Raw genomic sequence first — 10,545 nt, forward strand, 5'->3', positions numbered from 1 at the left:
TCTCAAAACGCTGGAAAACAATAAAATTAAATACATTAGTCTACTTCCCCTCTAAACACTTCAGCATCCATATCATTAACTCAAGTTCAATATTTGTTTATGGCTCTTTTTGTAGGTTTTTCTTCTAAGGTGGAAATTACGTATAATGCAATATTAATCTTCAGTGTAGATTCGCAGAGACAAAGGCATATGGCGGAGTAACCCATCTCTATCAAGGTTCAGAACATCACTGTCACTGGAGAATGCTGCCTCACGTCCGTTCTCAGTCACGTTCCGCCCATTTTTCCAGTGTCAACCACTATTTGTATTTTTTTACCCACCCAAAAGTGTCTCACTTTGAATCATCAATTATAGGCCAAACTCTGTGTAGTTGGAGGGGCTTTGAAGGTAAGCTTGGGGAGGGCAGGAACCTTTTGTTCACTAGCATTTAGTTTCCAAGCGCTTAGTACAAGGGTTTGAGCATGTAGTAAGGACTCCATAAATATTAGTTGAATTTCTATGTATTTTTATGTAAGGCCAACTATTTTTTTTCATTTATTTATTTTTTTACAAATAGTTTATTGTCAAGTTGGTTTCCATATAACACCCAGTGCTCATCCCCACAAGTGCCCTCCTCCATGCCCATCTACCCCCTTCCCCCCCACCCATCAGTCCTCAGTTTGTTCTCAGCATTCAAGAGTCTCTCATGGTTTGCCTCTCTCCCTCTCCCCCACAGTCCTCCGTTAAGTTCCTCCTAGTCCTCCTATACGTGCAAACATATGGTATTTGTCCTTCTCTGCCTGGCTTCTTTCGCTCAGCATAACACCCTCAAGGTCGATCCATGTTGCTACACATGGCCAGATTTCATTCTTTCTCATTGCCATGTAGTATTCCATCGTATAGATAAACCACATCTTCTTGATCCATTTGTCCATTGATGGACATTTAGGCTCTTTCCATGTTTTGGCTATTGTTGAGAGTGCTATGAACATTGGGGTCCCTGTGCCCCTAGGCATCAGCACTCCTGTATCCTTTGGGTAAATTCCTAGCAGTGCTATTGCTGGGTCATAGAGGAGTTCTATTGTTAATTTTTTGAGGAACCTCCACACTGTTTTCCAGAGGGGCTGCACCAGCTTACATTCCCACCAACAGTGTAGGAGGGTGCCCATTTCTCCACATCCTCACCAGCATCTATAGTCTCCTGATTTATTCATTTTAGCAACTCTGACTGGAGTGAGGTGGTATCTCAGTGTGGTTTTGACTTGTATTTCCCTGATGAGGAGGGATGCTGAGCATCGTTTCATGTGTCTGTTGGCCATCTGGATGTCTTCTTTGGAGAAGTGTCTGTTCATGTCTTCTAAGGCCAACTTTTAAAAGCCAACTTAGGGGCACGTGGGTGGCTCAGTGAGTTAAGCCTGTCTCTCTTCTTTTTTTAAGCGTATTTATTTAATTTGAGAGGAGAGAGTAGGGGAGGGGCAGAGAAAAAGAGTTCTAAGCAGGCTCCACACCTGGCAGCACAGAGCCCGATGTGAGGCTCAAACTCATGAACCATGAGATCGTGACCTGAGCCAAAACCAAGAGTTAGACACTTAACCAGTTGAGCCACTAGGGCTCTGTGCAGGCCGTGCTGAGCCTGCTTGGAATTCTGTCTTTCCCTCTGACTCTCTCTGCCTGTCCCCCCTCAAAATAAACACACTTTTTTTTAAATAAAAAATAAAAGAGCCAACTTAAAGGAAAATTTAGGCCGATGTGGCAAAAACTGTAAAGAATTTAGCCAAAGAACTGCATTAATGTATACACTAGAGGTACACTGTCCAATATGGTGGTCATGAGCTTCTTGGCTACTGAGCCCTTGAAATATGGCAAGTCCAAATTAAGATGTGTCGTTAAAAAAAAAAAATTGGGTCACCTGTGTGGCTCAGTCGGTTAAGCAACTGACTTCGGCTCAGGTCATGATCTCACGGTTCATGGGTTCGAGCCCCATGTCGAGCTCTGTGCTAACAGCTCAGAGCCTGGAGCCTGCTTCGGATTCTGTGTGTGTCTCTCTCTGCCCCTTCCCTGCTCTTTCTCTGTCTCTCAAAAATAAGTAAATGTTAAAAAATTTTTTAAAAAGACAAAGTAAGATGTGTTGTAAGGATAAACACTGGATTCCAAAGACTTAGTACAAAAAAAAGAAATGTCAAATATCTCATTAATAACTTAATGTCACTCACATGTTGAAATAATATTTTGGTTCCCTTGGGTTTGATAAAAATACATTTCTAAAATTAATTTCATCTGTTTCTTTTTTTTAACTTTGTTCTCCACCCCCACTTTTTTATTTATTTTTTTAATAGTTTTTTTTTTTTTAATTTATTTCTAGGAGAGAGAGAGAGACAGCGTGAGCAGGGGAGGGTCAGAGAGAGAGGGAGATACAGACTCTGAAATAGGCTCCAGGCTCTGAGCTGGCAGTCAGCACAGAGCCTGACGCGGGGCTCGAACCCACGAACCGTGAGATCATGACCTAAGTGAAAGTCAGACGCTTAACCGACTAAGCCACCCAGGCGTCCCTACACCCCCACTTTTTTAAATGTGACTATTGTAAAAAATTAAATGTGTGATTCACATTGTTTTAAAAATTTTTAAATGTTTTTTAAAATTTATCTATTTTTGAGAGAGAGAGACGGCATGAGCAGCGGAGGGTCAGAGAGGGAGACACAGAATCTAAAGCAGGCTCCAGGCTCTGAGCTGTCAGCACAGAGCCCGACGCAGGGCTCAAACCCACGAGCTGTGAAATCATGACCTGAGCCAGAGTCAGATGCCCACCCAACTGAGCCACCCAAGCGCCTCACACATTGTATTTCTATCAGGTGTCTGGGTGCGAAAAGTTCATTGTGAGTCATATGTATAAGTATGATGAAGACAGGGTTCTTGGGCACTGGGTGGCTCAGTCGGTTAAACATCCAACTGTTGATTTTGGCTCAGGTCACGGTCTCAGGGTTTTGTGGGTTGGTGCCTTGGGTCAGACTCTGCACACCGACAGGGTGGAGGCTGCTTCAGATTTCACGCTCTCCCTCTCTCTCTGCCCCTCCCCTACTCATGCTCTATCTCCCTCCAAATAAATAAACTTAAAAACAAAAAAAGACAAGGGGTTCTCATTTTTTGTTACCTGCTTCCAGAAGGACCGAACGAGGGTCTTGTTTTTTGAAACTAAAAACGGAGATGCGCATTGTGAAATAATAAATGGAAGAAATGGAAATCAGTTGTCAGGCGATCGGACTACTCAGTGTTGTTCTCGAAGGACCTGGGAGTGTTCCCCTCCACCCTGGGAACATTTATGTGGACTTTGAAACTGCCCTCTCTTTAAAACAAACTGAAGGACAAAGAAGAACGAAATGTTCCGAGGTTGCTTTTATTGCAAGAATTTGGAGAGCTCCACCCGGACACCAGTGGCCCCGGCTCACCCCACAGCACCCACACACAGGAGCGCCGTGAAGGCACTGGGGGCCCATGGGAGCCCTGGCCACCCCCCCCCAGCCAGTCAATGTGACTGAATCCGCCATCGAGGGCTGGCTCAGCTGCCCCCGCGTGGTCCCTCTGCGTCCTCGACTCCTCAGGCGGGCGAAGAGTGGGTCTCGGCGCCCCTCCGTCTCCCGCTTCCTGGGTCTGTGTCCTGCAACCCTGTAGCTCTGTCCCCAGAGGATGTCACCTGCGGCCCCCCACTCAGAAAGGGGGGCACCTCCAGTCACGAGCCTCTTCTCTGTCCATGAGGCTCCACATGGCCCCTGTGTTGAGCCCCTGCCTCGAGGCAGGGAGTGGCCACATGCAAGGCCAGGGTCAAAGTCACTGTCCTCTACGAGCCTGGGAACCAGGCCCCAGCGGGGAGGCTAGGAGGCTGCTCCCACCGCTGTCGGCTGGATCAGCATGGTCGTGGCCTGCAGTGGGTAGTAGCGGCCTCGCCAGGTCTTCCAGAAGATGCCCTTCTTACGCTGCTGCCGCTGGTGGGGGATGGAGCGGAAGTACTGGCCATTAAGGTTGGAATGACCACAGGTGCCAAACCACCAGCCACCTGCCGGGGTCAGAGGAAACAGAGCCTGGTCAGGCCGGGGTCCCTGTGTCTCCACTGAGGCTGGGGGGTGGGGGGGCGGGGATGAAGCTGGTTGTAGGACGACACAAAGTTGTTTTTTTCTTTAATGTCTTTTTTTTTGAGAGACCGAGAGCAAGCGCGAGAGGGGGACAGAGGATCCGAAGCGGGCTCCATGCTGACAGCACAGAGCCCGACACGCAGCTCCAACTCCTGAGCCGTGAGATCATGACCTGCGCCCAAGTCAGATGCTTAATCGACTGAGCCACCCAGGCGTCCCCGGACTTTATAAACCTTAGAGGGGAAGACTTTTTTAGGGATTGTCACACATCGTGCTGAGGAACCCCAGCTTGTGACAAAGGAGTTTCAGGGGCTCTGGGCCCCCTTCCCGGTAGCTATAGCTTTTGTGTCTGTGACTGTGGCCGATTACTTCTCTGTACCTGACACCTGGGAAACATTTATTAAAGACTTTCTGGGGTGCCTGGGGGGGCTCAGTAGCTTAAGCGTCCAACTTTCTATTTCAGTTCAGGTCATGATCTCAGGGTTCGTGAGTTCGAACCCTGCATCTGCATTGACAGTGTGGAGCCCGCTTGGGATTCTCTGTCTTTCCCTCTCTCTGCCCCTCCCCTGCACATACTCTTATGAACGCTTTCTCTCTCAAAATTAAATAAACATTAAAAAACGACTTTCTATGATTAGTATCCATTTCTTCAATTTATATTCGATCAGACCATGTAAAATTACTAGTATTCAATCATTTTTTGATCCACCAGAAAGCAATTTCATACGCTTCACTTTACAGAGCCTGGGCACCTGGGTGGTCAGTCGGGTGAGCATCTAACTCTTAGGTTCAGCTCAGGTCATGATCTCAGGGTTGGTGAGTTTGGGCCCTGTGTCAGGCTCTGTGCGGACAGCGAGGAGCCTGCTTGGTATTCCCTCTCTCCCTCTTCCTCTCTGCCCCTCCCCCATTTGCTCTCTCCAAATAAATAAAAACAAACTAAAAAAAAAAAAAGGACAGGACAAGGTTTATCTTGGTGGCTTGGCCACATGCCAGCCACTAGGCCGCAAATGTCATCTCAAGATAATTCTAAGGAGTGGGCACCATGGCTGTACCCAGTTTTAAAGACGGGGACACTGAAGATGAGAGAGGGTAAGTCAGTTGCCCAGAGACACACAGCAAGTGAGGAGAAGCGGGCAGAGAATGGACAGAATTCGGCACTGAAGGCAGGACAGGGAAACACAAAGGCAGAGAGGCGTGGTCTTGACCTTGCGGGGCAGGCAGGACAGGTAGGGACAAGGCTGGCTCACCGGAGAGGCTCTTGGCACAGTTCTTGTCCCGACGGAGGTCATGGTCTTGATCCCAAGTGGAGAAGGGCAGGGAGAGGCCATTGGGGGCGACAGTGGTGGCCCCCAGTTCACTAGCCACGGGAGCTGTGAGCTGCAGACTGTAGGCCGTGTCCTCCCCACCCAGATGGACGGGGAACTGCAGCGACTCGGCATTGCCCTCCCAGTCCCGCAGCTGCACGGCCAGCCGGCTGCCGCGGCCCCCGGCGATGCGGTGAACCTTCTCCAGGCCCAGCCAGAACTCACCTACAGGGGAGAGGCCAACCGGGTGAGACAGACCCACCTCCTCGCCCCTCCTCCCCTCGCTGCCTCTGGCCCCGGGGGAAACCCGCACCTTGGGGGTCTCCGAAGCCAGCCTTGTAAGCTTCCCAGGGCTGGTTAAAGTCCACGGAGCCGTCCTGGCGTCTCTGAATTACGGTCCAGCCTCCATCTGCCCGGAAAGGTGCAATGTCATCAGGAGGGCCCTTTGCGCAGGGGACCCCACTTCCCATCTGGCTCTCAACCCCCAAGCCGCCTCCAAACCCAGAGAGGGCAATGCTCTTCTCATTCACCCCAGCAAGACTAGAGGAAGGGGGTTAAGGGTGGGCTGGCCAATGGGCAAGGGGCTCAGCCTAGATCATGGTCCCAAGACCCCGGGAGGGAGGCCCGGACAGAGGGAGCAGTAGAAATCTAGGAAGCTTCTCCTGGCCCACTGAACGTGGCTCGACCATGGGTAGTGGCGGGGAGCTCCATTTGACCGAATGGCAACAGGGCCCACGGGGCACCCCCGCGGGCCACACACCCTACCTGAGGTCATCTTGCAGTTAACCAGGAAGGGTGGGGACCCCTGGGGCTGGATCTGGAACAGTCCACTTTGCCGCTCTCCCTCTTCGAACAGCTCTTGGCAGTCCCTGGGCAGCCCTGAAGGGCGGGCAGAGAGAGGGGTGGGGAAATTGAGACAGGAGGGGACTCAGGAAACAGCCATGTGAGGGGCTGGGCAGTGGGTGACAGGGGACATGAGGGGGCCAATCCTGGGTTCACAACATCCCCTGTCCTGGACGGCCCCTGCGCCATCCACCATCCTTCCTCCTCCCACACTGCATTCTCTCCTCGGGCCTCACAGCCAGCCTTGTACCACACACCCTCCTGCCCCAGGGACTTTGCACATGCCAGTCACAATGCCTGGGACCCTTTTCCCTCAAGCCCTTCTTGCCTCATTCTAAGATCCCCGCTTCTAGAAGGGATGCTTTCCCTGACCCCCCAGACCAGGCCAGACTCCCAAAAGAAGCATGGCGGACTTCCTGCCCTCCACCCCAGGGGAGTCATCCAGTGGTCTCTCCGCCACTGAATGAGGACTCCATGGGGCCAGGGACCGAGGGGCTCTGTGCCCACAGTCTGGCACCAGTGCCCGGGGCCGATTCTAGCCCACAGTAGGTGTTTAATAAAGACTGGAGGCATGGGTGACTGAGAAGCTGGGCCAGGGTGGAGAAGGTGGGAGTGGAGCTGAGCAGCAGCGCTCTGCCTCCTCAGGCGGGGGCTCCGCAAGAGGCTACCAAAGTCAGGGGCGCCACCTGGGATCCCAGGTGCGGGAAGGGGAAGGCAAGGAGGGCTAAGGAACCAAGGAGGAAGCCTGGGAGGGAAAGAGGAGGGAGGGATGGCTGGGGCGCGTCCAAAGGCTCGGGAAATCCCCGCCCCCAGTTCAGCCCGGAAAGTAGGGAAAAGGTCGCCCGGGGGAGGGGAAGTCCACGCTGAAGTGGGGGGGGGGTAAGGGGAATGGGGGGGGTAGGGGGAACGGGGCGGGCCCAGGGTGACTGGAGACATTTTCCGGCCCCTGGAGCAGCTCCCCTTTCCCCTACTTTCCTCTCTTCCAATCGGGGGAGGCAGCGGGCCAAACCACCAACGTGGCTTCCATTAGCACCAGCTGTTTGTCTCCTCCAGCTCCGAACCTTCCCCTACTTGGCAGGGCTGAGCCTCGCGCCTGGGACTCCCCAAACCCACGCACCCCCCATCCTCACAGCCTCCAGCCCAGACCCCGGCCTGCTGGCCGGGCTCCGAAGCCCCTGGGGGGGGGGTTGGGACGTGTACTGGCCCCTTACTGGCCTGGTGGGGGAAGGAGGAAGAGTGGGGGGAGGGAGGGGGGAGGGGAGCCCTCAAGACTAGAGAACCGGCAGCGGCAGCCAGGAAGCAGCCCCGGGGTGTGAAGGTGGAATCCGAACTTTCACCCAGCTGGCTGCACGCGACCACGGATGCCAGGCGGGGTGATGGGGTAGGAGGACCACAGGGAGGCTGGCGCCCTGAACTAAGGCGTGGGGGGGGGGGAAGCACAGAGACACCAGGAGCTGGGAGCCTGTGCCAGACCCACAGAGACACGCTGCGGGGGCAGGAGGTTTGGGGCGATCTGGGATGCGCAGTGAAGGACCCAGACGGTGACGGTGGCAATGGTCTCTGCGGGTATGATCAGGGACTTCAGGACCGAGAGAGGAGCGAGGCACCGTGGGGGGGGGGTAGGGGCCCTGGATTTGTCAGAGATGCAAGAGTGAGTGGTGTGTCCCGCCAGGGAGATGGGGGTTCCCTGCCCGAGGCCTGTCTCCTAGCGCTACACTCCAAGATGGAGGGGGGCTCAGAATCCCCGTCGCAGGCAGCCTCTCTCTTCACGCAGTCAGAACTCCAGGCTCCGTAGCTGGCACCTTCCTGTCCACCAGTATGTCCTCAGAGAAGATTCCAACCTTCCGGAAGGTGTCTCCGGGCTGCACCGCCCCCTTCCCCCCACCCCTGCTGCTCAAGTCCCTCTTGGACCCTCCTAAAGACCCCGCGCCCTGCTCTAGTTAGTGGCCAGCAGGGCTCCGGGGAGAGCCACTGGCTTGCCAGGAAGAAGGGTAGGGTGGCCTAGCCGGCCAGGGCCAGGGATGAGGTGGGATGTTCCCGCATCAGCCCTTTACCAGAGACCAGTGAGCCCACCGGACCGCGGGGCCAGGGCCTCTCTTCTCAGTAAGGTGGAGCGGACAAGGAGGGAGACGGGAATGGTAAGTGGGGGTGTGGCAGTGGTTGGGGGGAAGGGGCTGCCGGAGGACAGACAGCAGGGGAGCTGGACACTCACTGTGCAGGCGGCTGGTATTGTGAGCAGGGCCAGCGAGCTGTGCCATCTTGGGTAGCCTCTTCCTCCGGCCGGTCTTGGCCATCCTGTGGCCCAGGTGGCTCACCTGCACAGGACAGAAGGAGGATGTCAGGTCTGGCTGGCTCTGAGTGCACGCCCACAGGACAAGCTTCTGCCTCTCCCCCCTCGCCGCCCCCAACCCCGGACCGGGCATGCGCACCTGGCTCTGCAGCTTCTCTATTTTCAGCTGCTGCTTCTCCAGGTGCCGCTGCTGCTGGGCCACCTTGTGGAAGAGCTGCTCGATCCTGCCGTTCTGAGTCTTGAGCTGAGTCTGGGAGAGCGCGCGCACGGCGGTGAGGACCCGGCCTTGTGCGGCCAGCCTCTCCCATTCATCACCGCTCGCCTGGCATTCCAACCCCCCTCCTTAGAGACCGGGGTGGGGGGAGAGCCCGGGGGGGGGCGGGTGTGCGTCCCCCCTCCCGCCCACGTTCTTCGAGACCCGCAGGAGGGCAGCAGGAGCGCACGTACCTGCAGGCTGCCGAGGGTCTCGGCGGCAGCGGCAGCGCGGGGGCCCGGACCGGGGGTCGCGGCGCCGCCTCCGGACTCCGCGCAGGCTGCCCCGCACGCGCGCAGACGCCTCTCCAGCGCGCCCAGCTGCCCCTGGGTGCGCTCCACGTGCTCGCGCAGCCCGTGACCGAGCTGCAGGAGCCCGTGCGCCAGCACGTTCACCTCGTCCCAGGACGCGAAGCGCGGCGGCTCGGGGGGCTCGGTGGGCGCCGCGCGGCCCTGCGCGCTCAGCAGCCCGGCGGTGGCGGCGCACAGCACCAGGGCTGCGGGGGCCGTCGGCGCGCAGCGCATCCTTCCGGGTGGCCTGGACGCGCGGACTCGGGAACGCGCGAGCGCAAGGCGAAGGCGGAGGGGTGGGTGGTGGCTCGAGGGCTGGCGACGCGGGCGCCCTGGCGGATACTCGTTCGCGTTCGGAAGCCGCGAGGAAGCCTCGGATCACAGGCGCCAGCCTTTCGGGCTTGTCTGGGCCCCGCGACGCCCCCTTATATAAGTCACGGAGACAGGGCAAGGGGAGCCTCGGAGGCGGGGCGCAGGGAGTGCCGGGGGCGGGGCGTGAGGGCGGGGGTAGGGTTCTAGGAGCCTGAGGCCGGGTAGTTATGCGAGGGGGGCGCCCTCGGGGTGCAAAACTCTGGCTCCTCTCGAGCAGGCCCTGGAGCGCCTTCTCTGCAGATTGTGGAAGACAGGACCTTCACGGGGGACCCCCTTCCAAACACCGGAATCCAAACACCGGAATCCAAACGCCTCTGCGCTGCACCCGCCGCGCTCAGTGGGGACTGAAGGGCCTGGCGGGACCCCTGACCCCTCCTCCGCAAGTCAAAAGCTGGGGAGAGAGACGAAACAGAAAGGGCCCCGGTGCGCTGAGTGCAGCCAGGCCGGGCGTGCCCGGGACACCTCAAACATCCCCGCCTCCGGATTCCCGGAGAGCAGCTCAAGACCTGGCTGGGCCGCGGGGAGACGTCTCTGGGCTCCCACGCTCCTTCCCGCTCAAGGATTCGTCATCGCAGCTGTGCTCGTCGGATCCCCTGACTTCCCTCTTCCCACTTCCCACAACCGAGTGCCCTCGGGGTGGCCAGACTCCAGCTCAGGGCCCCCTCCCCCACTCGCCCCCCACCCCGGGTCTTCAGGGTCGCGAGTCTTTTCCTGTATCAAAGCAGAAACCTCGGAACAGGAAGAGGTAATGCACGGAAAGAAGGGCTCCTAACTCATTCACTCATTCACTCATTCATTCATTCACTCATTCACTCATTCAACAAGCAGTCCTCTGTTCTGTACCAGAGAGCCCTACACTCTGAGCCTGGATAAGCTTGGAAAAAAGGAAGAACTAAGCGAGGCTGTGGGGCTGGACTGTGCTCATTTCAAAAGGCACATTTAACAAACGTGGACTAAATTCCTCCCCTCCCTCCCCGCCAGCTCCACTATACTCTGTCAGGAAATTGAGACTGGCAAAGAAAACCTTGCCTGCCAGGAAGCACCCTGGGCAGGTTGGCTTGGCACCCGGGCTAGAGGAACAGAGTTGACT

At 56.3% G+C, this 10,545-nt stretch overlaps 1 protein-coding gene across 1 annotated transcript; it reads right to left on the reverse strand.

Moving 5' to 3' along the window:
• Positions 1-3,351: 3,351 nt before the first annotated feature.
• ANGPTL4 (angiopoietin like 4) lies at positions 3,352-9,524 on the reverse strand. The gene is made up of 7 exons (XM_039251674.1): positions 8,988-9,524; positions 8,680-8,790; positions 8,463-8,565; positions 6,173-6,286; positions 5,721-5,816; positions 5,351-5,632; positions 3,352-4,027 (listed from the first exon to the last, which is right to left on the reverse strand). The coding sequence occupies exons 1-7, from the start codon at positions 9,315-9,317 to the stop codon at positions 3,846-3,848; spliced, it is 1,218 nt and encodes a 405-aa protein (XP_039107605.1). The 5' UTR covers positions 9,318-9,524; the 3' UTR covers positions 3,352-3,845.
• Positions 9,525-10,545: the final 1,021 nt, after the last annotated feature.

Source organism: Hyaena hyaena, unplaced genomic scaffold (genome assembly GCF_003009895.1).
Source record: "Hyaena hyaena isolate Hyena2069 unplaced genomic scaffold, ASM300989v1 scaffold_396, whole genome shotgun sequence".
Lineage (NCBI taxonomy): Eukaryota > Metazoa > Chordata > Mammalia > Carnivora > Hyaenidae > Hyaena > Hyaena hyaena.

Bases quoted from the DNA above. Each gene is read 5' to 3' on its own strand.
- ANGPTL4 (XM_039251674.1), bottom strand. From the start codon at position 9,317: ATGCGCTGCGCGCCGACGGCCCCCGCAGCCCTGGTGCTGTGCGCCGCC. The intron at 8,791-8,987 runs GTACGTGCGCTC...GCGCTCTCCCAG, and splicing joins AGACCCTCGGCAGCCTGCAG to ACTCAGCTCAAGACTCAGAA. The intron at 6,287-8,462 runs GTGAGTGTCCAG...CCCGCCCTTCAG, and splicing joins CAATACCAGCCGCCTGCACA to GGCTGCCCAGGGACTGCCAA.